This window comes from Oryzias latipes, chromosome 7 (assembly GCF_053564925.1).
Source record: "Oryzias latipes strain Hd-rR chromosome 7, Olatipes_Hd-rR_3.1".
NCBI classification, from domain to species: Eukaryota; Metazoa; Chordata; class Actinopteri; order Beloniformes; family Adrianichthyidae; genus Oryzias; species Oryzias latipes.
The window spans coordinates 35,082,753-35,109,960 of record NC_136243.1 but is presented as its reverse complement, the minus strand read 5'-3'; the positions used below and the strand labels follow the sequence as shown (position 1 = coordinate 35,109,960).

The window sequence follows — 27,208 nt, the reverse complement described above, 5'->3', positions numbered from 1 at the left end:
TAAAATCAATTGACTCTCAGTTCAGAACTGAGAAAACCTCTTGAAGGAGAAGTGAAACATCGTAAATGAATAAAGAAAAACCCACTGCTAGTTTTTAAGAAAAATACAATTTTAGGGATAAAGACGTGGCGGTAGTAACATCAGCTGTCCCTCGGTTCTGTTTGTGCTTCTTGAGGACATCTATTTTTAGGGAATGTGATCCTAAATGTCAAAGCTCCTCCTAAAGTCTAACTAGTTAAAGCGATCAAGTTAGAGACGCTCGTCAGTCAGCAGAGTCGGCAAAAACCAAAATACCTGGAGGAGATAGATACTTTCAGATACTTTCAAGGATTCTTCAGGAACTTCTCAGCAGCGCCTTCCTGACATGTTTCACTGCTGATGTCTTTACATCTCAGTGGAACCTCAACATGTTTTGGTACATTCACGCTTCAGATCTCCTGTTTTTGGAGTCCTCTGCGTTCTAAGATGTCCAAGAAAACTGAGCACCAACAGTCTTTCTTCGTGGTTCAGTAGAACAGACGGGTTTTCAGTGAGGAGCTGGACGCTCCACCACAGCAGCAGCAGCATTAGGACTGGGGTTTGAGCAGCTCGCTCCTCTCGTGTTTCTGCGACCATCATCATCCTCTGCTCTGGAGGCTCTTCTGGGAGGTCTGAAATCACACGATGAAGGTGCGTTTATGTTCAGCGGTGTCTTCCTGATCGGCTTTCAGGGAAACCCCAGCTGAAGAAATGCTCTGCGTGACGCCTGAACAACATGTTTCAGCAGAAAGAAGCTCCTGAAAACAGCCTAAAAGAAACAGAATGGCAGCGTTTCAGCAGCATTGACTGTTGTCGTAGCAACATTAGAGTTACTTTGGTTTGTTCATGTAACCCTTGTTCTATCCTAGGCACTTTAACGTTGGGAGTTGGGTCATCTAGACCCACTAGACAGAGCTCTGAACCTCATTTCTTCAATGATTTGTGATCTTCACTGGTTTTCATGGATTACATGAAATCTTTCCACCTTTATCATGGTAGGGAGAACACCTCAATGGAAGGATGGGGTCATGTGGACCCCATAAGATAGCACAAGGGTTAAAGTGAACACGGCTCTTCCATGTTTTAGTTCCTGTTAAATTTGGAAAACACCCGTCCAAAAAGAATCTATTCTGCTGAAAAATAAGCAGATGTTTTGAGTAGAAGGAGGAAATTAATCCAACTTTATTTGACCATCATTACATTCAGTGGATTCATTATATGTTTTTGTGCATGTTTGTCTATGTGCAAATATGTCTATTTGCGATTTGGAGCCAATGCAGTCTTAAGAAGATAACACCAATTTAAATACATATATGAAAAAATGTTGTAAATAGATGGGATATATCTATTTATTTTCATTTTGATTTTTGAAATATTTAATCAATGTGTCTGTTAAACGATTAATGAACCAATCAATCAACATAAAAGCCAGCTAACCAATGAATGAATCAACCAACCAACATCCAATCAATTCATTAGTCAATCTACAATAAATTCATGTATAAAACAACCAATCAATCAAACTTTAGTCTTAATAAAGCAAAGCAGTGCCGAGTATTCAGGCTCCGTGTGATTTTTAGAGGAATTCTTAGCGGCCGCGATGGAAACAGGAAGAGAATCGTCCCAATTCTGCCAGCAGAACGTGCTAAACCAGAATGCAGAAGGAGAGAAAAAGCCCGAGATCTGATCACAAACTTGCATTTTTGCTTCTGTTTCCCACCATAAGAAGAAACTAAACGTCGACTCATATTATCAGGGAGATGTGGGTCACTGTTTGATGTTTGGAGGAACAAAGAAATTCCTGAAAGTTGTAGAAGGTTTTGGAAATTCTCACCATTTTCTAGAGAATTGCAGCTTGTATTTCATACATCAGGTTTTTCACTGAGATTTGTTGGTATTGTAAATGTGAAACCCTTCTTTTTCAAACGTGCGTGAGTCTGTTGTTCCATTTTCCTGCCAGAACCTCATGTGAGATCTCTCTGCAGAGATCTGAACTTCATCCGCGTGATCTCCGGCATGTTTTATGCCAATGGGCTCAGATGGGTGGGGACCGGAAACTGTCCAAAGTGGTAGATGCCTTTAAGAATGTTAATAGGTCTTATCGCCTCAGTCTTCCTCTCAGCCAGCGTGCAGACACGCCGCAGCGTCTGACTGAAGCGCACTGCAAGGTAGCGTTAACCAGGACCATGACTACTATAGTACTTTGGGAGAGTTACTTGGAGTATTTAACGACTACTAAGTACCACAGACCAAAGTGAAGGAGGCTGATTCGGCTGTTTCCTCTGCTTCAACAGGCTGCATGTCCTCAGAGTTCGAGATAGGATGGAAGTGAAGGTCTTTGTGGACGGCGTCCCACGCGTGGTCTGTGGAGTCACACGGGAAACAACCTGCCAGGAAGTGGTCCTGGCGTTGGCCCAAGCCCAGGGTACGTATAGCCGCTCTCTGCGTGCAGACCCACCTCATGCCAAGACCTGACCCGGATGCCTGCTGTTCCAGGTCAGCCGGGCCGATACATCCTCAGGGAGAAATTCAAAGACTTCGAGCGGTGCATGACGCCTGACGAACGCCCTCTGGAGACCCTGGAGAAGTACGGCGAGCAAGCCAAGGAGGTCCAGCTCACGCTTCAGAGCAGCGGGTCCACCGTTTGGGATGAAATGGGGAGAAGAGCGGGCAGGTATCAGCCCTGTCCCCCAATGAGAAGGAAAGAAGTGGGAGCTAAGATGAGGAGGGGCAGCGGATCCGTGATTCTACAGTGCCAAAGTTTGCCGCTGTTGTCATGTAACCGACAGGAAGCCGAGCAGAAGCAGAGCGACCCGAAGAGACCCAAAAGGAAGTCTCTGACGCTCATGGAAGAAGCCAAGGAGTGGCTGGAAAGCTTAGGGAAAGGCAAAGCCTACAGCACTGCCGGAGACAAGGAACACAGGAAGAAGGCCGAGAAGAAGAAACGGGGCTCTTTGGATGTTCTCCTCAGTGTTCAGAGAGACCTCCAGAGTCAAAGCGCCAGAGGTCAAAGTTCAAGGTCAGACGTGGACCATCAAACACCACGCTGCGTTGGAAATCCGTCAAAAGAAAAAGATGGGAAGAAAGATGCAAGAAAAATAGCCGAATCTGACTTTGGAAGAGCAAGTTTTGCCCCAGCAGAAGATGAGAAGAACTTTCTGAGAGAAACCATAATCTATCAACTGTTGCATCTGCAGGATCTACAGGCCCAAACGCGTCAGACAGAGAAAGAGATTTCTGAGTTAGAGGACAAACAGCGAGCCAGAAAAGCCCAGCAAGAAGCGGAAGACCAACGAGCCGCAGAGGAGCAGCGGCAGATCCAGTTCTGGGAGAACCAACTGAGAGCAGAGGACGTCTGCGAGAAAGACCTGCAGCGCCACTTCCTAGACTTGAAATCCAAAGCTGCCGAGATCAGAGCCAAACTGGAGGAGTACAGGCGTAGAATCCAAGGGCTGGACTTCTGCGTGGGTCTGAACGGCGGCGGCGCCCGGGAGGAGGTGGCCTCAGAAGCTGCTGCCAGTCCTCCACCGGATGCCCATCAGCTGCCATCTGGACCAGATGCAGATCTCAACAGGAAGCTCCCACCCACTGAGGACTTCAAGCCCCCCCAGGCTCCCAACCAGATAAGGGAGCGGCGGCTCACAGGACCCACTGAGCTGAAGGAGTGGTGGACGCGTTGGTCCGAGACCCAGAACCTTCAGGCAGAGAGCCAGAGGAAGGTGATCCACCGCTCTGAACTCACCATCTACCTGGGAAGCACTAAGGTGTAGAGTCCTGTGGGGCGGGGCTCCTTCCCTGCACACGGGGAGTTTTCAGTTCCAAAAACCTGACTTCTGCTGTAGCTAACGTGTATACGCCCAGCAATATTCTTCTCTTTTCTAACAGTCAGCCTGCAGCACGGAGCGTGCACGTTTGATTTGATTTGATTTTTGATTTGAATCTGTTTATTTCAAGCCATCAAAGCAAGAATAATGCACAAAATAAAACAATCTGCAGTCATACATTCATACAGAGACGTGTCAAATTTAGGATAATTACACATTAAATCAAAGATTATATAATCCCACCCCTGTACTACCATAACCATTTATTACATGATTTATCATTATCCAGTTCAGAACTAAGAATCTTTAAGTACCATTAATCACATGACAAACATGAATTAATAATGTAAAAATAGACATCACTATTTTAGAAAGATCCGTTATCAAAAATATGTGCAGGTTATATTCATAAGAAAAATCCTGACTATGATAAAAAATAAGACTTTTTCAGAAAAAATAGACCTAAATCCTCACAGTATATGCAGATCAAGTATCAAAAGTTAAAAATATGTGCAGATTATTTTTCATTAGAAAAAATCCATTTTTGGAGCAAGTGAAGTGATGTAATTAGAGATCAATCATTTGAACCATCTTCAATAATTGACTAAGCTATTTTATTATTATGAGGTAATGTTGTGAAATAAAAGGGTCCAGGGGGGTTGAAAACATAAATATCTGTATGACATGCCTCCTTCTACAAATGTTCACTACCACCTGTCGCCCACAGCATGAACGAGGAAAAGTGTGCATGAACCTTTTTCCTCCGTGGGATCACTGAGCGGTCTATGGAGCGGGTCACCTGCGTGTGCCGTACAGGTTTAACCACTTTTCACCAGCAGACGGCCCGTATCCACCTGTAAGGAGGGTGTTAGAACCATCAGAGACCTGGACAGAGTGTGACGTCATCCACAGAAAATTACTTCCAGCTCCAGCATAATGAGGTCAATTCAGTGGATATTTTTCGCCATCCGGACGCCACGTTGGAGTCAGACGGTCTCAGTAAGCAGTGATTGGCCCGAGTTGGTCTGAGTTTCTCTTTTAACCAGTCAGAAATGAGATTTTTTTTGCTCACCTTTCCCACTTGAAAACGGGCTTGGGAGAATTGGTCAAAGGTTTTGAACGCTGAACATTGGGGCCAGCAGGCTCCGCCTACTTTTACTGATTGGTCAGTTTATAAACTACGGAAAAAATATTATAAAAAATGAGGATTATGAAGATGTCAGATCCAGAATGGTCCTTCTGACCAACAGAATATCAACCGTTTATTTCTCTATGGGAGTTTGGCTTCTTGGAGCCACTTCCTGTTTGGAATGCCAGGGGGAGGGGCCACTCAGTCCAGTTCTCATATACAGCCATTAGTGACATCTGATGTGTTGTTTTAAATAAAAGCAAACAACTCATTTTCATAAAACCTTTATTCAATTGTTTCATTCAAGACCATAAATGAAAAAAACAAAAAAAAGACACAAGAACCTCTGAACGTCATCCAACCAAAACCCCATGAAGTCCAGAGGAAGGAGTTTCTGCTGTAGGTCATCGTGCAGAGGAACATCATCTCTCTAGAGCAAAAACTAATATCCTAATTTCAAAAGCTGATCTTTTTTTTTTTTACTTTTTTCCGTTAAATTAAATTTATTATATTTGATCTTTTTATTAGAAAGAAAACAAAAAAAAAAAGCACACATTACATACAGTATAGATGAACCCACATTTCTGGGATGCATATAGCAATATTTCTACTGGGGGGGGCCACCTTAAGATTGTTCTGAATATGTTGGTGGTGTGCTAGGAACAGAGGAGACATCTTACTTTTATTTTGATTTTTATTTAACTTTGCTATTAATAGGCACCTTATTTGTAACGTTCAATATAGCAGACTGAGTTTCCGAAAAAAACAAAAAAAAAAAGATGTGCAGAAATGAAAAAGAGTATAAAAGAATCGCAAATATAAGATGCAACGAGGAATTCTGCACCTGAAAGAGAAAAAACCGCTAAGGGACGGGGAGGGGAGGGGGGCACGTCAGCATCAAGTATAGCAACTACTTTGACACCCCCCCCAGACATAACTCCATGCTTTTACTTCAGCTCTTCAGTCAAGCATTTAAAACTGCTCAAAAAAGCGAGCAGAGGAGAGTCCCGGCGTCCCGACGGAGCCGACGCCCATCTACGCATTGTGTAGGAAAGCTCCAGTTTGATCAAATACTTGAGGTTTCCGTGAGTGAAACAGCATGAAGGACATTAATGGAGCGGGGTGGGGGGGTCCACGGACCGATTACAGGTGCAGAATTCCAGACAGAGCCTGGTCGAGAGGTCAAGACACGGAAAGCCAGTCGTCACGCCAATTTGGAAAAAGACAAACTGAAACAAATCCCTCAGCCACACACACTTAACCTCTGGGGAACATGACACACACACACACACACAGACGCACACTCTCAGGAACCCACGGAGGCTGCAGTGGGGTACTACCGATTCAATCATGGGTGGGAGGTAGGGAACGGTGGAGGAGCGAGACGAGTTCCCTCACAGGGATGCATAATGGCCAAACGGACACGCCAACGGCTGCATGTGTGCGCACGTTTGTGGGTTAGCTGATGTGCAAGCATCAAATCAAATTCCAGTTTGTGCTGCTGGAGCCTGCGAGGACAGCGGCCAAGCACAGACGCAGCGGGAGCCTCCGCTCAGTCGATCACCCCCGGCTGGCGGGTTTTGCGTTCCACGCTGAAGCCCTGAGGGAGAAGAGGGAGAAGATGTCAGATCCTGGAGGCTATGTCTGAGCGTCTTTGCACCTTCAAGCTCAACTCTTGGGTCCATCGCTCGACCATAAATACAGACGAGTGCTGGCGTCAAGGTACGGCTAAGCCGGACACGAATTCCTCCTCCCACTGAACATTTGTCCAAAAGTCTGTTCATAGACCTGCCGCTCCTGCCGTGTGTTACCGGTTCAGAACTAAGAATCTTTAAGTACCAATGATCTACTGACCAAGCTGATTTATTTTAAAGAGCGCTACAACAACATCGAAAATCCCGCCTCCATGTTCGGGTTCATGGCATCGTTCAGGGACTCTGCCGGTACGGTGAGCTTCACCGTCTGCGTACCAGACCCGTTCAGCGCTACTTCCACCTCTGTCCCAGTTTGACGAGTCGTCCCGCGTCAGTGGAGGAGGGGAAAAAATAAAAATATATTCAGGAGAACGATCAGATTCTCCTCTGTGTTGTTTTTAGACTCCACCCACTAATCGCATCATCAACGCGTCACAGGCCAAAGCCGAGTTCCTGATTGGTTGATGTGATTTGAATAATTCACCAAAGTTAAGGTATTTGAAATCTGGAAACATGCCCCAAAAACACGCCGTGACTGGAGAATTCCTCCACAGCTGACGCCCAACGTGACGCAGGAAACGAGAAACTGGACGCCTCCGCCGCGCGACGGGAACGCAGCGTCAGAGGTCGCTTACCTTTGAACTGTCCGGACCACGAGGCTGTCTCAGGATGACCAGACGAGGAGCGCTGGCGTCATCAAGAGTGATGCTCTTCAGCCGGTTCACCAGGCGGTCTGGACGCGGCGTCGCCACCGGCTTAGCCCCCTCGCTAAAAAAGAACGGGCGTGAGGAAAGTTGTACAAGACGAGCTGGAAACCCCAGCTGTAACCCCGGTGGTCATTCCCGCCCTCACCTGACTCGGCGCACGTTGCACGCGCTGCACTTTCCCGTGCGTTGGTTCAGAACCACGGAGAACTCCACCTCGTCGCCCGTCTGGAGCTCCAGGCCGTCCAGCACCTCTTTGACGTGGAAGAACAGCTTTTTGCTGTCGCCCACCTCGTACGTAATGAATCCAAACTGCAGGAGGGGAAACGAGCCCACGGCTTAAACCTGCGGCGCCGGCGGCAACGGCTTAGCCAGAGAAATCAAGCATACCTGGTCCTTGACACACTCCACCACAGCCCGGCGCTGGGGAACCACATTACACGCCATCTTCTGGCCAGTTTGGGAAACCGTGCAAACCTGGAACTTTACAAATTCTCCCTTCTGCAAACAGTCTCCCTTGTTTGCCATTCCCATAATTCCAAAGGGGTAAGACGGTCCTTTTCCTCCAGCTGGGCAAAACAAAATAAAAACAAAAAATAATAAAAAGAGTGAAAAGGAGGAAGTTGGAATGACAGAAGCTGCTCTAGCAACACCGACCGTCATCTATGACTTCGATGAGGCCTTGATATTCGGCCTGGGAGGGGTCCACGCTGCGGATGGGACGGATCACTTTTCCTGTCAGAATTGTTGTCCCAACATCCTCGCCCGTCCCGTTCACTAAAAAATAAGAGAGAACTTTCATTGAGTGATCAGAACCTTTTAAATGGATGTTATGAATGAATGAAACCTTCAGGTACCTGCAGCCACTTTGGTGACCTTTTCAGCACTGACTTTGTTTCCTTTTCCCTTTGACAGACTGTACTCCACAGTGTCGCCCAGATCCAGATTATCCAGATCTCCACACATTTCACTGAGGATTAAACACATCTGGGTGTAAAAGATCTTTGCAGGTGGCGTTCACCGATTTAGTCCTACAGAGCAGCGGCCCTCAGCCTTTTCAGGCCACAAGCCAAAGTGGATCTTTAATTTATTATGCGCTTCCGGAAAATCGATTTTTCAAATTATAGCGCTTCTATGTGACACTTTGCTTATAGAGCAAAGTCTGTAGACGTCTTATAGATGATGGAGATTCACTGAAAGTTGTTTCTGATTTGTAAGACTTCATTAAAAAGACAGACAGTTGTTTTAAAGAAAGCTATTTCCACACCAAAAACTTATTTTTCATGGCAAAAATGAATCATTTGTTTTGTTTGATAAATGCTGTTTGATTAAACATTTCTTTTCAAAACAAAGGGAGTATTTTCTGTGCTTAAGTTTCCTCACAAGTGTTAGTCTTTAGTTTTGACAAGTTTCCACAAATCAGCAACTTTATTTTATTTAATCTTCTTTCTCTGTAAAAGATTTGCAGCCAATTTAAACCCAAACTATATGCAAGAACCATTAAAAGGCAATTTAGCTTTCCCCTTAAATGTCTAAGTTGTCACCTTTTAATAAATAAAGGTGACATAAAACATTACATTTTTCTAAATACAATATTCAACAGTGAATGAAACTTATTAGCATACGTGTAACATTAGAGAGTCAGTTGCTGCATTTTATGCGGAGCGTCTCGGTACTCTGAAAAGGGTGTGGCAATAAATCCAAATCAAAAGGAAAAAGATTCTGGTTCTGGTCCGTCAATAGCAGATGTCTTTTCCCTGAAGTCAGAGACTCTTCTTCTGTTTCATTGGTTGCTGTTTTCTCCCCAAAGAAACACGTTTTAATGAACTGTTAGCCTTGTTTTCCAGAATCAGAAACTAAAAATAAAAAAGGGAATAATTGAAGTTACCGTATGAACTTTGACCCGTGGACCGGGAGTTGGGGTCTGAACGCTCACCTGTAGTGGAAAAAGATTTCCTGGTCGTGATTCGCCGTTTCAATGAAGCCAAAGTTGTCTTTGAGCGCAGCCACGAATCCGTGCAGTCTCTTGGCGTTGGAGCCGTTTCGGTTCAGGACCCTGATGGAGACCGCGCTCTGCTGGCCGGTTCGCTTCACCTCGTTGATGGAGAACTCCACCTGGAGGACCAACATTCGTCAGACGCCGCCGCGCCACGTCTAGATCCGTTTCAGCCGCCCGCCGGTGCGGATCTGAACCTTTCCGCGTCGCGTCAGGAATACCTTATCTCCAGTCTGAGGCTGACTGCCGCCCTCCAGGTCTTTGATGTGGTACGGCACGGTGAGCTTTACCCCACAGTCTTCATACGCAATCACGCCCTCTTCAGTTTCCTGTAGGGAAGGGGAAAAACGCCGTTTAGCTGCAACAGAACCACATCACCCGGAACAAAGCCGCTGCATTCAAGAACCCAGAATTTTACCAACAAGTCAGAATCCATTTAACAAAATACACATTTGCTATGCATAAAAAACCGTTAGCTTTCCATTGTCGCTGGTGTTTCAAGTTCTTATCTGCTGCTTTTTCCAACGGAGCACTATGGTAACAAATGAATTGGGATCAATAAAGTTGTATTGTAAAGTCGTAAAGCAGCAATGTAGCCGGCTTGATGCATCACATTTACAGTCTGACAGCAGAAGTCATTTGTTTGAAAGTCTAATCCACTGACATTTTCTGACCACATCCGTTTAGACGGAGGAATATCTATGCACTGAAACAGGTTGAGTTCAAATCTGAGGATTCCGGTGCGTTTGGGTCCGTTTGAGGCAGTTTTCCTGCTGCAGCATCACTGTGCGGTTCAGACACAGAGCAAACTACGCAAACAATTAAGCTAACGGCAAATGCATCACCTTCATGACGACTCTGGGCTGTCAAGAACTTATTAAAACCAAAGAATAAGCAGGGAAGACGGGTAAAAAGGGAGATTCAGCAGCCAGAAAAAAGGAAATGCAACTTTTTCAAGACCCACTCTGATGAAGATGCTGTTTTTGGTGGTGGTGGTGGTGTGGGGGGGGGGGTGTTTTCTCATGATGGGGAACACATGTAAAGATAATTGAGCCTAAATTGCATTTTTAAGTATTTAAGTAATTGAAAATGATTGTATTTATTTTGCAGAAAACATGCTGGGTGGGGCCAAAAGCTCCCTGCTCCACTGTAAGCTAGCAGGATGTAAACAGAGAGCTCTCTGCAACAATGAGGGGAGGGGGGGCTCCACAACTCATCAAAAAAAAAATAAAAAAAATGACACATTTCTCTGATTTTTGGCTTTAAAAAAGCAAGACCACTGGGAACGCCTTGACAAGAGATCAAAAGACGATCATAGTGGGACTTTTACCCATGGGGGGTGAAAAACTACAAAAGACTGATTTTAGAAAATCTAGTTTGTGAGATTATAAACATTTTAACCAGCAGTTTGTGAGGCTGTAATCGGGTTTTACATTTTTTCAAGAATCCCGAAAAAGACATGATGATAATCAAAAGGCCAACATTAAAACAAGGGGAGGGTGGGGGTAAATATGAAAGTTTTATTCACATTTGTGCCGGGTGGTACCTTCTCCTTGCCCTTGGTGGGGCTGGCATTCTTGTTGGTTACGGCGACTTCCTTCTCCACCACGCCCACAAAGCGCTGCTCAGACTGGGTGTGGAAGGACACCGTTCCTTTGGGGAGCTTCTTGATGCGCACCGCGTGGTTCCGCTGCGCTGAAAGCATGTCCTGAAAGGCACACGCGGCGGTCACTTTGCATTCGCGAGCGGTCAGCGGCGTGTAAATGAAACCAGTGCTAGTGCACTTGCTCAAACCATTCCAGATAATACATACTTTTGTGTAAAGCTTATTAACGGGACCTACAGGCACAACAGTGAACTCCACTTCATCTGAGATGTGCAGTTGGGTCTCCTCCAACACCTCACTGAAGTGAAAGAACATTCTGGCATCCCGATCCACACACTTGATGAAGCCGAAGCCATCGCGAATGGCAGCAATCACCCCCTGAACCCAGAGAAACACCAGAGTTAGACAGATTCGCCGTAACGGGGATTAAAACAGGAGCCATCCTGCGGGCCGCACCATTTCACGAGACTCTTTAGTGAAGTCGAAAGTGTCTGGGAAGATATCGATGTTGGTGGCTCTCTCCAACTTGTCCCTACGATCAGTGGAGATGTTGAACTGAATGTGGTCTCCTTCCAAAAGAGTCACTTTGGACTTGGTGTCCTTTTCTCCAAATGGCAATTCCTTGTCGGCCAAACCCACTCTTGCAGTTATGCGTCCAGGAAGAGGGTCGTTCTGCAGGAACGGAGCAGAAAGCATGTTCCCTCGTTTGGCAGATCCACGCTCGATGTTAAAGCCGCTACCAGCTTTGGACTTTGGTTGGTGGGAAGAAAATAAATAAAAAAACGACTTGCCTGATTTTTACTGGGAACCTTGGGAATCACTTTGACAACGGTTCCTTCAAACTGCTCGATGCTGATGTCCTCAAAGATGACCGTTCCCTGAGGTAACAGCCTGACATCTGTAGCCACTTCCTTACTCTGTTAACAACAACGATATTGATGAGGTTCACATCTGTGAAGACGGGCAGAAGTCTGATGTTGCAGTCAAATCTCAGAAGAAATGGAAAAGTCGACATTTACATTTCTCTCTTTTATAGTAAACTCTACATCATCTCCGGCCTGAAGAGCCTCCAGGTCGCCCCTGAACTCGCTGTAGTGGAAAAATATCTCCTTCACCACATCTGCTCTCTCGATGAACCCGAAAGCCTCCTGAAAGAGAAGATGTTCAACAGTCAAGTATTTCCCACTCATCCTCACTTCAACAGTAAAGCTTTGCTTCCAGTGTTCTTTGATTTACCACAAGTTTTCAACTGAACCATTTCAAAATACTGGAGAAGCTACAATTAAGTATTGGTGAAAATAAACAGCACCTTATTTCCCCAATCATACTTTTAGAACCTTAGTGGTTTGAGGCACATTCATTCTATTTTTTTTCTCATACTGAAATATATTTTGTTGTGGAAATCAGACAATGTTGACTTTTCCCTTTAAGAACAAACAGATTTCAAGTTACCAAAATAAAAGCACTATGAATTTGCTTGGCTAAAAGCATCTTGTATATGAGATCATTGTGATCAATAAATAATATAAATTTTATTGCAATGAAAGGTGTATTAATAGTCAGGTAGAGTTTTTTCTAAGTCATACTCTTGGGAAAAAAAGAAGAAAAACAGTGTTGTGGTACAATATCGCGATATGTATCGTATCGTGAGATGCGTTTCGGGATTCGTATTGTATCGCCAGACTCTTGCCGATACCTAACTGGAATTACTTGTTTCAAAGAGTGGGCTTTATTTTGTCCTGCTACAGCACCGACATAATGGGTTAAGCCTTAATCACATCCGTACAGGTTCTGCTGGTTTTGGGGTTGTCCGACCCAGAAGAGCAGCTGTGTCTTAAGAGTGCGTAATGGGACGTACCATTGTCATGCGTGTGGTAAGTGTAACATCAAGTATTCATAAGGATAACGGAAATTACAGCCCATTGTGACGTACAGGTGATGCTGTCGTACGGCGTCCTTATGCCACACAAGTTGTTAGAAAGATGCGAGTTCTGGCTCCTCCCAGACCGCACAAACACTGCATGCACGGAATGTGCACGTGATCCGCAAGGAGTGTGCACGTATCACGTGAACAGCACTAACGGGGGTCCTTGTTTTTAGTCGAGGATTTGGGGTGGTTGAAAAATTGTCAAATCTGTAGAACACGCCCGTGTCTCACATACTTACCCTTAGTGTTCGCTACGACCGGTCGCCTGCAGCAACATTTTTGCTCTACGGGTCGACTGAGCAGTCTACGACCTTGACATTTCGCGTGGGCCACCTGCGTACAGGTTAGGCCATTTTCTGCCTGCAGACAGCCCGTATCCACCTTAAGGGGCAGTTGGGACAACGTTTTTAGCCCAGAGGAAAACCGTTTCCAAATCTTTGATTAGTAAGGGGGCATTGCAGTGCTTGCAACCATTTTACCAAAAAAACCAAAAACAAACGTGTGGACGTAGAAGTCGGCGGCCCTTACCTTGGTCGCACACACCACCCCCTGACACCTGGTCTGCTTTTTCTTCACCAGCTGAATGTTGCGCGCGCTGACGGCACCAGTACTGTAAGAGAAGCAGAGCGTGACGGACCTGAAACCCGCCGGGGCCGACGCTGCCGTCAGACTCACTGCTTATTGGTGTCCATGTAGAAGCTGACTTTGTCCCCCGTCTCCAGCTGGATGCTACCTTCCACGTCGTCGGGAGTATAAGTGAGATAAAAAACTTCCTGCAGAGGAACATCGCGGTTGAAGTAGAAGCCATGAAGACGTGTACGCTCATCAACACAAGACCATTCTGTTGGCCTCACCCCGTTCCTCTCATAGCACACGCTGCCTGTAGGCGCCTGGCCAGGAGCGGACTTTCCATCCAAATGCAGAGGGATTGAGGAAACCACCTGAAGTCAGAGTTACAGCCGGGGGGCATTAAAGAACATCTTTGTCGGAAATGATCTCAAGCCACACGCAGCCCACAAACGCACTGCTGACATGATGAATGAAAGGCTATTTGTGTGCGGGCGACTGAACTCTACTCTAAAGATGAAACGTGTGATAATTTAGGATGACAAATGGAGGGAGGGGGGAATGTTCTGTTCTTTTACAGGTAAAATTCACCCCCAAAAAACAAGAGCAGGCTATAGGTTGGCATGAACTTGAAGATTCAACAATCGCCATCACGGGCTGTTGGACGACGTTCACTTTTATTAACACTATGGGTCCAAATCACAGATCATCTAAAGATCTCCAGACATTCATCAGGTCCAACAGAAACACACATTAGGTCAGATTTTCTTTCAAAATTAAATTTAAAACAACAACAACTCCCTGCTAGCCATTTGTGCGAAGCTGACAGACAACAACAAAACAAAAATAAAATGGTGTTCCTTAACTGGATGAATATAACCATGCAGCACAGTTAAGGGATAGGCGTGCAGGTCTGGCCCCACCTGGCCTGAGATGCGCTCCTCTGGCAGCACTTCTGGCTTTATCTTAAGCAGCTTCACTGCTATGGGCTTGCCAGTGCGCCTGTCAGAGGAAACCTCAAACTCTACATCATCTAGAAGAGAACATAAAAAAACAAGGTGAAATATACAAGTTCAGTTGAGTCAGAGGAGCCACTTTAAAACTGCAGAACGTTTTTGGACATTCACCTCCTATTTTAAGGTCCTGCAGATTGCCATTGTATTGGGAGCAGTGGAAGAACAGACGAGCTTGACGTTCAGAGCACTGGATGAACCCATAGGAGGCCAGAAGCTTCTCCACCACCCCGGTCTCTCTGATGCCAGGGCCGCTGCCGTTGGCATAGGCACTGTGCCCGTTGTTATGGAGCATTCCAGGGTCAAAGCTCATCTACAGACAAATACAGCACATTAAAATGCATCAAATATGTCAGGGGAAGCTTTAAGAATGAAGGTTCTAGGAATATCTGGGCATGAGTGAGGTGCAATATTTAAGCTTCACATCCATTAATAAGTGAAATAAAAACTGGAAAATTCAAGTGCGTAGTGAACACACCAAGCAAAAAAACGGGCTCACACACAATCGGGTTTTGTTCAGAACATCGAGGAAAGGTTCTGTCATGCAGTTGTGGGTGAATGTTCTTTCCCCGTCAACAACAAACCAGTGACTATGCTGTGAAAAATGAGAAACTCTACACAAACACTGCCATTAGACTCGTTTCCTTCAAAATAAAACATGCCGTTAGCTTCAGTCACACCAACAACAAGGCAGCTCGATCGGCGTCGCAGAGCTTTTCCTCTTACAGATCTCTGATACAAGGGACTCCGCTTGTGTTTTTTACTTCCTGGATGAGGATGGCAAGAGATGGAGGAGGAGCGAGGGATGGGCATGGGACCGGTGGAGGAATATGAGGCAGAACCAGTGCTGCGAGCCACTGGGGGTTCAGAGGAGCCCCTTTCCATGTCTGACACAGGGCTTAGGACAGGAATATGCTGTGGGAAAGAAGCCACAGCTTTACAAAGGACGCGCATTTACTTTGCTAAGAATGTTTTTCCTCCAATTAGAAGCCATCGGTTTACAGATTAGAATTTTTTTGTAGTTTTCTGTAATCAGTTTAAATAAATCGCTTGCTGCCAAAGAAACGCTTCCAGAATGAAAATACCACAGATAGAGCAACGTTTGGGAAGATCGGCACAGAATCCGAAATCTTCTGCATGGAAATATCACCAACCACAAGAAAGTCACTGATCGCTTTAAAGGTGTTGACGGCAAACAAAGTGCTTAAAATAAAACCATGTTCTGCAGAAAAACTAAACACATCCAACAAAAATCATCCTCTTGGTAGTTAAACTGCTCAAGAAAAGGGATGCTAGCAGGAAATGAAAAAAATTGAAGAAAGAAACCACAGCAGAGCGTCTATCGTGGACAGAGTTGGTGATGGATTATGGGCGATGACTGGGGTCCCAGAGCAGCCTCTGCACTTCACTTTCTACACTTATAAACATTAAAGGCTCCGAAGAGAGAAAGAAAATTCAAGAAGGCGGTAAACAAATTGGCCGGCCGTGTGGTTGGTCATGTTTTCAGTATGGCAAAGTCGTGTTTTGGTTCACAGTTGAAGCTGAAGATGTTTTTGGAACACTTTTTGGGATGACAAGCGTGTACCTTGGATAACTGAAGCAATATAAAAGCTAACTTTGGATAAACATATTGTAGCTTTACTCATGTTTTCTGAGCAAAAACCAAAAAGAAAAAAAATATATATATACACATATAAAAAAGTTAAATGGAGGGAGAGAAGAAGCACAAAGGCTCTCCAAGAACTGTAAATAAAGAAGATGAAACTTTTAACTTCAGCAGAACATCTCTTGTCCTGCAACTTAGTAGAGGCTAGACTGGGGAGCCCAAAAAGGATGACAAAAATAAATATAAAAATAGGCCATTCACAGGAAAGATGCAGGGCAAGACGGGTGGATGGGTGTTCGATGGGGTTGGGCAAGTAGATAAAAGGGCGTAGCAGGAAAACTTACAGATCGGCCATATGGCGACAGGCTGACTCCAATAGGGGGCGTGCTGCTCAGGTCAGCACTAACAAACGCAGCGGGTGGCGACGCAGGCAAGGTAAACTCAACAAAGCCTTTCCAGGGGCTGCCCATATTTTCCCATAAACTCGGATCAACCTCGCTGAACTCGATAAGTGGTTTGAATTTTGCTCGACTGTAAAACTACGCAATCACCCAATGATACACCGCTGGATGTCTGCAAGGGTGAAAAGAGGAACATACAGCACGGGTAAGCCAGGTACGTTAGCTGGTGGGCCAAGTCTTTCAAAGGAAAAATGGCCGCAAACTCCCGTGAAAGAATGGAAAAAGAAAAAGGAACATAAATTTTAGGAAAGGGTGAAGGTTGAGAGCAGGAAAGCAGCCCCGCTATTTTAAACCAACGTGCCGTTACTGTTGCCGTCTCAGAAAAGGGATTGGCTGAAGATTAACAGATGTTCTTATAGAGAAGAAAGGAGTCAAACCACAGAAGGTGTCTGACTTCCGGTTGTCCAGATTGTAATCTGTAAAGTGCTGCTGCGCCTGCTCTAAAATATTCCCATGGGTGATGGTTTTAAAGAAAACCTTAAAACAAAACTGGTTTATGAAATCCTAATCCAAACTGCCTTTTAAAGAAGGCTTAAGAGGTGTACTCCACAGGTTTGGATACTGGAACAGAAACAACTGAAAACTAATTACGACCTCCAGCAGCCCTGCAAGCAAACTGTCCATGACCAAAGATGAACTCTTGGAGGCCTGTATGCGTTTAAACAATGTACACCATTTAGATCAGTGGTGCCCAACCCCAGGCTGTGGACCGGTACCGGGACAGCTGGTCCCAGATATGGATTCATTCAGACAGTTGTTCCATAATAATGCTGAATATTCAGCAAGTGGTTGTCTAATTTTACGAGGATTCAAGTTTTTTATTCTATTAAGAAAATATGTAAAAAATACCAGTTTTAGAGACCGCTTTTCCCTTTTTCTATCTGTCGCACCTTAGAAGTCGGACAAGGCTGAAGTTGGCGTCACATCTTAATGATTCTTACACAAACTTCGGTGTACAAAAAGCTTAAAAAATTTAAAAAAAGAAGGAAATTCTAACAAAGGATGAAGATAAACTTCCCTCTCAAAAGTTAAAGGAAACTAGAGTCTAAAAAAATGTGATTATCGGGTGCCCACTTCAGCCTCGAGGATGTGAAAATATTGTCTGACATCAAGCCGGTCCGTGGCCTGGAAAGGGTTAGAGACCACTGACTTGGAGGAGAAATGGCAGTTGTTTCAGACAGACGCTGCAGTTGAGACCCACCTTGTATGGCTGTCTTGTATCTTGCAGTTCTTTGGAGCTCGATGCCTTTGCAGATGTCTTCTCACAGACAGTTTAACACACACACACTCCTAACAGGTTTCTGGCACAAGTACTAGATGGTTGAAAGAAGGAATAAAAAAAAATAAAAAAGGAAAACAGAAAAAATGGGGAGAGATCTAGCACACAGAGGCAATCGCAGGTGCAATAACACTGCTTAGAAAAAACTTACAAAGATGGGGAGAAAAGTATGCAGGGATTGGGGGGAACTACAGGGGTAAACTAGTGGATAGCAGCCCACTCCACACCTTGGTGAGCTGGCGGTGTAGCGAGTATGAGGAGGGCTAAGAGCAGCGTTGGGACGTGTGCTTTGTCAAAGCTGTTGAGTAGGCACAAACTTCTGGTTTCAGATCAGTTTTCTTCAGAAAAAAAGGCTCGGGCGCAGAGTTGCTTCTCTTCTACGTTTCAGTTGGGTCGATATTCTTTGGTCGTTTCAGGATTTGGTTACTTCTGGTTTTAAATCCTTAGAGTGATCCCTTTCCTCCCACGTTTCTTCAGTGTCGTGATTATTTTGGGAGATTTTCTTCAGTTTCGTTGTCGTGATCTGAACTTGAAGCAGTTGCGGATGGTAAGAAAATTCAGTTCTGATTCACTTCATACTGTTGGGAAGAAGGAACAGAGTTGGTTAGAGAATGAACTGCTTTGCCTTCAGAGCACAAACACATCTACGGTGTGGCTGATAAACGTAACCGCTAAGGTTTAAGTGTTCCATCACAAAGAAACAAAACTTATCATGAGCCAGGGCTGGGCAACAAATCGATTATAGTAATTCGAATTTGTTGTTTATGAAGATCTCTTTGTGGGAAATAGTGAATTTTCTCTGTAGACATTCAGATGCCAGCTAGCAAAGAGGAGCCTGTTCTCAAAATAAAACAAACTGCACACTGCAAACCGGTTTGAAGGGTGTTGCTACCAAAAGTTGGAATATGACAAATTAGTTACAACGTCTGAAACAGAGGTACTCTGCCGAGTGGGAGGAGTACTGCCCTCTGGGAGATGCTCAAGCTAGCAGCAGCTCACGAACCACCAAAAGATATGCTGCATACCGTGAAAAGGCCTGGATTTTGTTACCAGTTTCAAACTTTGGATGCAACTTTGCTACCAAGCCAGAAACATGTTGCTGATCTTTCCTTGAAGCCGCAGCTGTACAACAGCAGACAAGGTTTGTTTTAAAAATAAAGACACCTGGATGGGGGGGGGGGGGGGGTGTTCCTTGCCGCAGCCGTTGATTGTACATGAAAACTGGACCAATTGAGTGCCAAGTCACCCATAAAAAATTCCAGTTCCAACAAAATGAAGTGAATTAAGTTGCCACTTTTTTGTGATACCGATGCCGCCGTGTTGGAACCAGAAATCATCAGTGAGCGATATTAGGTCCCAGTCAGTCTGAGTCAATGTTTATATGGCAACTACTCCTGCCAATCAGAAGTGGATTTGTTGGAGAATCTGTCAAATGTTCAGAACATTAGACGTGTGTCACTCAGTCCAGTTCTCATATATAGTCAATGGCCAAAACAGACTTGTGGTTTAGTCCAGTGTTTTTCAACCTTTTTTTGAGTCACAGCACACTTTAACCTTGACAAAAATCATGTGGCACACCAGCATCCAAAAAAAAAAAAAAAAAAAAAAAAAGAGAAACTCAGTCTGTATTGATCTACAGCCCCTCCACAATCTCCCATCCATTTGGGTGATAGTTGTGGCAGAATAAGCTGGAAGTTGCAGCTTGGTTTTTTCTAAAAGATTTAATAAAAGTTCAGATTTAAAAACTAATGTGTGTTCGTTGTTGTTTCAAGACGTTTAAGAGAAGAGCCTCATTGTGCGCTGAGACGCTGTCACTTTAACCCAACGCATCATGGGAGATGTAGTGCAACCAGCCGCCAAACGCACACAGACTTGCGTCTTTGAGCTTCATTGTTTTGTTCACTTGTTCCACGGTCTTCTGATACCGGATCCTGCGGAAAGCTACACCGCTAAAGACGAGCTTTAGATGTTATTTTTGTTGGAACTGATCGACTTTATGAGCAGAATCTGAACCACTTCTAATTGGTCAGACTGATGAATGATTGGTGGAGACAGTTAAAGGGGCGGGCCTTTTCCAAAAACAGCTTTAGTTGCAGCTAAGCGTGGTACCGTCATTCTTATCAAAACGTCTTTAATAGAGTCAAATAAAAACAAAGAAAAAGTATTTTTCATATTCCTAACCACTCAGCGTTTTATCAGGACCTGTTTGGATGAACAAAGAACTGATATCCTGGAGATGGGAAATGTTTTTACATCAGTAAATGAGGGCAATTTCCCACGGCACACCTGACCATCTCTCACAGCACACTGGTTGAAAAACACTGGTCTAGTCAAACAACAGAACACCACATGAGTTTGACTGTGCATGTTACTGACCTAAATTAGGCTCAATGTCTGCAAACACTCTTTATGCAATCAACTGGGATATTTGAGACATGTAGAAAAGCGTTTTTGCCGATATGCAACAAATTACTAATGTAAAGTGTTGCATAATAGCGCAAAGCCGCCATTCTCCACTGCAGAATCCCCTGGAAATATGTTAATTGGGTAAACGTTTCAGAGTTACGCAAGTCAAAAGAATGTAAACAGCGTTAAAGGGTTAAGAACATAAAAAGATTAAAAAGAAAAGATCAAAAACTGGAAATCGAATTATGCGTAAAAAAAAAAATCTGATTATATTTTTAAGCCATATCGCCCAGCCCTATCATGAGCATACATCAATGACATAGCATTGCCTTGGTAGGTGCAGATCACCAGACATTAAACAAGTAAACAAGATTTCAGCCAAAGTCACAAGACAAACTAAAAATAGGCCATTATTTCAGCTCAAAGCCCATCTTCTTAATCCTTAACAGTTTTGGGCACAAGCTTAATGTTTAGGCATTTAAACATTCCTCTAAGTATATTTTAAACTCCAGTGTGTTTTCTCCTCCAAGTTAAGAGCAGCATGTTGGTGACCTAAATACCTTTCTCTGTAAACAAGCTGGATGAACTGCAGTGACACGCCATGATATGTCTCAATGACTGTGTCGCAACAGCCCGAGGGTCACCATGCAAGAGTGTACAGACCACCAAAAGGAAATAAAACACCTCTTTTTCCTGATAAGTATGAAATACAAGAGATTGTAAATCCTCATATTTCAGTCACACTTATCCACATAATTACACAAATTTAATAACTGACTAAAATACAAAATACTAAAAACTAATAAAACTTTACAGTTGGTTACTGGCTCACTAACACCACCTCATACCTGTTAACATTTAAAATATACTTTTTTTTAAATATACTTTTTTTAAAAAGTAGAAATGCTTCCTGTTACAAAATAGTTACTGAACAAAAGCTCCTGACTGGACCACACAGCCGTGACAGCACGACCACGTGACTTCCCGCAGCTTTAGCCCCAGAAAGACGTCGGAATAAGCACCTCAAAAGATTAAGACCTCGTTTTAAACCAAAAATTATATATAATTTAGAGAAGTTTGTCGTGTTTTTTTTTACAGCTTTGAAAGGCGCTGGACAGAAAAGTGTCCCGCTGTCCACATGACCTTGCGTGGAACGAAGCATGTCTCGTGCCGGGTTAGCCTTTTTTTTTGCTAATGTTCTACCCGTTGGAAGCTATGAGACGAAGAGGATTTTTACCCCTTAGAGAAAACGCGCAGTGCAATTTGCTTATCAGCAGCAAGGCGAAAGCAGGAGTAGTGCCACGTGTTTGTTTCCCCTCAGTCATGACGATTAGCATCAAAAACATTTTTGATAAACTTGGAGGAAAAAAGGGGGAATGGATGGATTTTATTTAATTTTTTGAAAGCACGACCTTTAAATTAAGACGTCTTTACCAGATTTGCTCTACAATATAAACAGATCAATAAATTTTTTTGGTCAAATGCTTAATAAAAAAAAAATCTGATACACGTGTGAGAAACAAATACTTAAGCTACGTAAAAAATAATATAGGTCTGGGCCAGCGCGTGTTAAGTGTATTTAGCATCGGCTTCTTTCTTCGGATTAAATTTGATGCAAAAAAACTACCTTAAATATATGACATGAAAGTTACCAGTATCAAAACAAATATTAAAGCTACTAATAATGAATTTAACCCACCAATAACTGTTATTTCAGTCTCGTAGAACGGTGACAAAGAAAAATGATCCAAGCTAACGGGACTAGATAACAAAGAAGCTAGGTAGGTGTGGAACCAAACCAGCGCCGGCGTTTAATTAAATAATATATCACGTCTTTACGCAAGTATATTCTCTCGTTCCAGACAAATGTCCCATCCTCGGCGTCCGACAAACATAAGTTCAGAGACGCCTTTTGTTCATTTACAGCTAGGCCGCTAAAGATGCTAGGTGGCTAGCAGGAGCTAGCTTGGGCCCTGGTGAGATTTATGTGGGGCGAGAAAACGCTCGCCCCCACCCAGGCCCAGTTGCTGCGTGAATCTAAACGTCGCTCATTTAAAAAAAAATACACCGGACAATTACAAGAAAACAGAAACCTGATACATTAAAAATACATACTTTAGTGTTTTGACAAGCAGGATAAATTATAAATTAAATAACGTACCCCAACAGCTTTCAGCACTGTCACCAGCGCCGCTAGAAGCAGCACGGCACATTACGTAGTGATTAGACCTGCAACTCTCGCGATACGTAACAACTGTTTTTTCTGCTTTTTTGCCCCCAGACTTTATTGACAAACAACACATTACAACCACAATGAGAATGTCTCAGGGGGGAAAATGGGGGAAATGGTCACATATTGCAAAATTATATAAAAATTATATACAAAATTATAATATATAATGAAAAGATTATATATTTAATAAAAAAATATATAATATATAATAAAAATATATAACATATGATTTTGTATGTGTTATTTACAAAATATATGTATGTATGTATGTATGTATATACATATATATACACATACATATACAACATAAGAGAAAATGAATCATTAATTCAAAAACCTTTGGGGTTTAATACATTTTAAAATTTTCAAAAATCAAATCAGTTCGAATTGCCTTTTGGTTTTGCAGTTGTTTGATAATGGTGCAGTACTGATCGATTTCACTCTAAAAATGCTGGAATTTAGGTTTGGAGTTCGACCATTTAGCTTTATGAACATGGAATTTTGCTAATAGCAAAAACAATTGTGTGATAAAGATACAATCTTTGTCTACTTTGACATTAAGGTAACCCAGAATAATTTCTTTATCCAAATATTTAACAGTTTGTTTAGTTATATTTCCAATATAGTTTTCCACTTCCATCCAAAACATATTTGTATGTCTGCAGTCCACAAACAGGTGATAAATAGTTTCTTCCTGAGTCCCACAGAATGAACAAGATAGGTCCATGTCCACAACAAATCTACTCAAAGTTTTTTTGGCAGGATATACACAATGCAATATTTTGAAGTACACCTCTTTTATTTTTTTATTTAAACATTATTTATTACTAGTAGTCCAGAGAGAGTTTAAATTCTCTTCCCAAAGCTGTAATACCTCGAAATGGACATTTTTAAATATGAAGGGCCAGAACCTGAGCAACTAGTGAAAAGAGGAAAGGGCTAAGAGGACATCCCTGCCATATTCCTCTGTTTGTGTCAAATCTAGGAGTTGTGCCATGTGCAACTTTAATGGAGCTGTTGCATCCATTGTACAGACCCTCCATCACTTTTAAAAATCTTTTACCAAATCCAAATTCTTTTATAACTGGAGTCATAAAACTGTGACTAATTATGTCAAATGCCTCGTAAAAGTCAACAAATAAGATAAAACCATCATCTCTAATATGTTCATTATAATCAATCATTTCTACTATTAATCTGGGAGCCGGTTTAGCTCGTGTTTGCGGCGCCTTCTGTCCGTGAAACCAGGGTTCGACTCCAGGCTGCTCCCTGCTCCCTTCTCTACCTCTGTGCCGGTCCTAAGCCCAGTTTGAGAAGGTTGCGTCAGGAAGGGCATCCGGCATAAAAACGTTGCCAAATTTACCACGCCCTGTTTACCACGCGTTCGCTGTGGCGACCCCTGATGGGAGAAGCCGAAAGAGGAAGAAGATATCTAGTATTAATCTGATATTGTTGGCAATATTTCTACCAGGCATGAAAGCAGATCATTCTTCTTCAATAATGTTATCCAGTCCTGGTTTTAATCTTTTGGTAAAAATGAGAGCAAATATTTTAGCATCATTGTTTAACAGACTAATTGGTCTCCAGTTTTCTATGCATAATTTATCTTTTTGTGGTTTGGGGATGAGTTTGATGATGCCTTGTCTGAGAGTTGGGGGCAATATACCAATTTCTAACACTTCTTCAAATAAATTAGCTAGAAAAGAGGTTAATTTGGCAATAAAACATTTATAAAACTCACTTGTTAGTCCTTCATTTGCTGGACTTTTATTATCTTTAAGAGATTTACTACAATTTTCAACTTCCTCTGTTTTAATTTTCTGGTCACAAGACTTTTCAAAGGTTTCAATTACTTTTCCAATCTTTTCTTTAATATTGTTGATAAATAGTTCAATATCTTCTTCTCTAAAGCAAATTTTAGTGTAAGTTTCCTGATAGAATTTTGCAACATATTGAGAAACCTTTTTTGTATCTTCACTTATTGAATTACCAATTTTAATTTGACGCAGACAGGAAATTTCAAAATCTCTTTGTTCTCAGTTGAAAAAGTATTTAGTACATTTTTCACCTTGTTCTAACCATTTTCTTCTGGATCTAACAAAGGCTTCTCCTGCTTTTTCTTCATATACTTTATTCGATTCTGATTGCAAAGAAATTAGTACGTTTTGTTGTAGATTAATTCGTTTTCATTGATAATCATTATTTTTCCTTATCATTATTGTCTTTGAATGCATCATAAGAGGGGGCGGGGAAAACGCGGAAGTGACGTCATCATTGATCGCAGTGTATCGTCTGCTTGACGGATAGGTGGGGGTACTTTTAAAGCGTTTGTTTGCTGTTTTGACCGTTTTCTCCATACCGTGTGAAAACAGTGCAGGCGTTAGGCGGGAAAGTTCCCGCAAGGCTTGTGCTCGGAAGCGCCGCGGTTACGCGCCGAGCTCGAGCCAACTTAGTTGGAGGGAGTTTCGCTGGAACCGCGCTCGTGAAGCAGGGGCTCGATCGCGTCGCCCCGCGGACCTGACGCTTTCCAGTAAATGGCCTGCACTTTGGAGAAAGTGTTGGGCGACGCTCGGACCCTCCTCGAGAGGCTGAAGGAGCACGACACGGCCGCCGAGGGTCTGATCGAGCAGTCCGGGGCCCTCAGCCGCAGAGTGCAGGACATGAAGGAGGTGGGAAATGCCCTTCCGGAGAAGGTAAAGACTCGGCGGATGAGACGTTCAGGTGCTGGGCGGCCATAGCTGCTGAAAATACCAGTGGGATTTTTTAATGGATAACTTTTGCTAGTAAATAACATGTTAGTACATTTTGTTTGACAGCACTTGGAAGACAATGCAGAACTACGGGAGCTCACAAAGTACAAACCTCATGTTCTTCTGACCCAAGAAAACACTCAAATCAAGGATCTGCAGCAGGAGAACAAAGGTAGGATTCTGTTCGGGCGGTTTCCACGGTGGGTCGTGTTTGTTCTAACCCTCTGGGTGGACTTTCTCCTCAGAATTATGGCTGTCTCTTGAAGAACACCAGTACGCTCTGGAACTCATCATGGGTCGGTACCGCAAGCAGATGCTGCAGCTGATGATGGCAAAGAAGGAGCTGGACACCAAACCGGTTCTGAGCCTCCACCAGGATTACGCCAAAGTACAGCGTCTTTCACACCATCTTTGTGCAGCGTGACATCGTCTCTTTGAGGGCCGGCTTTGGGAGAAAACTCGTGGCGTTTTTACTTGTCTCTACAGGAAGTGCAGAACAAGGTGGAGCAGATATGCGAGATGGGTCAGGTGATGAGAAGAGCCGTTCAGGTGGACGATCAGCACTACTGCTCCGTTCGAGAGAGGCTGGCTCAGCTGGAGGTGAGTACCGACGATCGAGCCTCTTTCCCCAAGAGGTCAGAGGTCATTTCTTCCCCCTAAAGCAGTATTAAAAGCAGCAGAGGGGACGGAGGAGGGCCCACGAAAACCTTCACAACAGCAGACGTTTGTCACAAGAACCAAAGATCTGAGAAGGAACTCCTTTTGTTTTGGTCCATCCATCCATTTCACCTCCAGATCTGACTTCACTGCGTCACTTAAAACTTACAGAAACCTTTTTTTTTCTCTTAAAAACTTCCAGAGATAAAGTTGTAGCCTGAAGGTTTTGAACGAAATGTCTTTTTCTAAAAAACAGGAAGCTGTCCAGTAAAACATTCTAAAGATCACATATTTGTTTGATTCTTGCAGCTTTATTGCATAAATGTTCTTTTTTCCTATAAAATCATTTTATATACATTAAAAAAACTAAGAATGATGAAAACTGCTGTGTTTAGGCAACTCAGTCCCAGGTTGGCGTTTTTAACAAGACTTTGGTTTTTTTCAAATGTTCTATGTAAAATACTTTAATACAGAGAATGTAGGCATTTGTCTTTATTTCATACTCTTCTTTTATCTAGAACAACAAACAATATAGGCAGTACAACATTTTAATTGTGAAAGACGTGTAAATCTTATCACATGTACACATTTAAATCTTTTGTTTTAGTGAAGAAGAAAAGTAGTAGATGGAGTCCGTTGGGAGGAAAGTATTCAGTCTCTTGGTTTTTTTCTCTCTTTCAGATTGAGAACAAGGAGCTTCAGGACCTTTTGGTCATCAGCAAAGAAAGCATCAAAATGTCAAAAAAAGAAGAACCCCACCAGCCTGAAGCAGCAGAACCGACTTCATGAGCTCCATCGAGCTCTGCGTGTGAATTTATTCCCTCAAATGGATTTATTTATAGAAAGTCATACGGCATCTTTAATACAAAAAAAAGATCTATCATCTTGTCTGCAGCTAAGATAATAATTAAAGTGTTACTGTGGACGGCATTCAATTAGCTGTTCTTTGAGGTGTATTTATTAGATTCTAACACGTGCTGTCAAAGTAGATTTAAAGTATTTTTTTGCCAAAGATATATATTTAATCGTCATAGTTTTTTTGGACCCCTGATGTTCACACAATCTCTACTGCCTCCTATTAAAGCCAAGCACCGCTCTGTTTCACAACAGAGAGGACCTTTGGGGAAAACAAGCAGTTTATTCTGATTATATTTACCTGTTTGTTTGAATGAACAGAAGTTTGGTTTGTGCTGTTGCATTTTGTGCAGTAGGTGTTTTTTAATTTTTTTGTATGAATGAAAAACGTTCTGTTTTCATCTCAGGAATTCAGTTTAACTTCATGGTTTGGTGTAAAACAAAATCAAACGATAATAATAAAAGAAGTGTTTTTCCAAGGCA

The 27,208-nt window shown here is 43.1% G+C and overlaps 3 protein-coding genes across 42 annotated transcripts; 2 read left to right on the top strand and 1 right to left on the bottom strand.

Moving 5' to 3' along the window:
• The first annotated feature begins 221 nt into the window (after positions 1 to 221).
• On the top strand, positions 222 to 5,253 carry rassf11 (Ras association domain family member 11). Of its 2 annotated transcripts, XM_020704401.3 has the most exons (4): positions 222 to 669; positions 2,004 to 2,186; positions 2,313 to 2,443; positions 2,515 to 5,253. In XM_020704401.3, exons 3-4 carry the CDS (start codon positions 2,341 to 2,343, stop codon positions 3,786 to 3,788), a joined length of 1,377 nt encoding a protein of 458 aa, XP_020560060.1. In that variant the 5' UTR covers positions 222 to 669; positions 2,004 to 2,186; positions 2,313 to 2,340; the 3' UTR covers positions 3,789 to 5,253. The 2 variants fall into 2 exon arrangements, with proteins under 2 accessions (XP_020560060.1, XP_011474977.1); XM_011476675.4 differs by lacking the exon at positions 2,004 to 2,186 and having other exon boundaries at positions 551 to 669.
• On the bottom strand, positions 5,240 to 22,516 carry csde1 (cold shock domain containing E1, RNA-binding). Of its 39 annotated transcripts, none has more exons than XM_078949641.1 (22): positions 22,392 to 22,516; positions 17,976 to 18,402; positions 17,747 to 17,858; positions 16,429 to 16,657; positions 14,593 to 14,791; positions 14,332 to 14,498; positions 13,753 to 13,839; positions 13,574 to 13,671; positions 13,427 to 13,508; positions 11,991 to 12,119; positions 11,763 to 11,888; positions 11,428 to 11,643; positions 11,179 to 11,349; positions 10,912 to 11,073; positions 9,587 to 9,694; positions 9,306 to 9,484; positions 8,227 to 8,339; positions 8,027 to 8,146; positions 7,760 to 7,938; positions 7,518 to 7,681; positions 7,301 to 7,433; positions 5,240 to 6,571 (listed from the first exon to the last, which is right to left on the bottom strand). In XM_078949641.1, the coding sequence occupies exons 4-22, from the start codon at positions 16,552 to 16,554 to the stop codon at positions 6,524 to 6,526; spliced, it is 2,607 nt and encodes an 868-aa protein (XP_078805767.1). In that variant the 5' UTR covers positions 16,555 to 16,657; positions 17,747 to 17,858; positions 17,976 to 18,402; positions 22,392 to 22,516; the 3' UTR covers positions 5,240 to 6,523. The 39 variants fall into 39 exon arrangements, with proteins under 39 accessions (XP_078805767.1, XP_078805774.1, XP_011474985.1 ...); XM_078949648.1 differs by having other exon boundaries at positions 10,894 to 11,073; positions 14,389 to 14,498; XM_011476683.4 differs by lacking the exon at positions 16,429 to 16,657 and adding an exon at positions 15,205 to 15,393 and having other exon boundaries at positions 10,894 to 11,073.
• sike1 (suppressor of IKBKE 1) lies at positions 22,497 to 27,208 on the top strand. The gene is made up of 5 exons (XM_004070234.5): positions 22,497 to 25,156; positions 25,280 to 25,385; positions 25,459 to 25,601; positions 25,700 to 25,813; positions 26,552 to 27,208. Exons 1-5 carry the CDS (start codon positions 24,998 to 25,000, stop codon positions 26,657 to 26,659), a joined length of 630 nt encoding a protein of 209 aa, XP_004070282.1. The 5' UTR covers positions 22,497 to 24,997; the 3' UTR covers positions 26,660 to 27,208.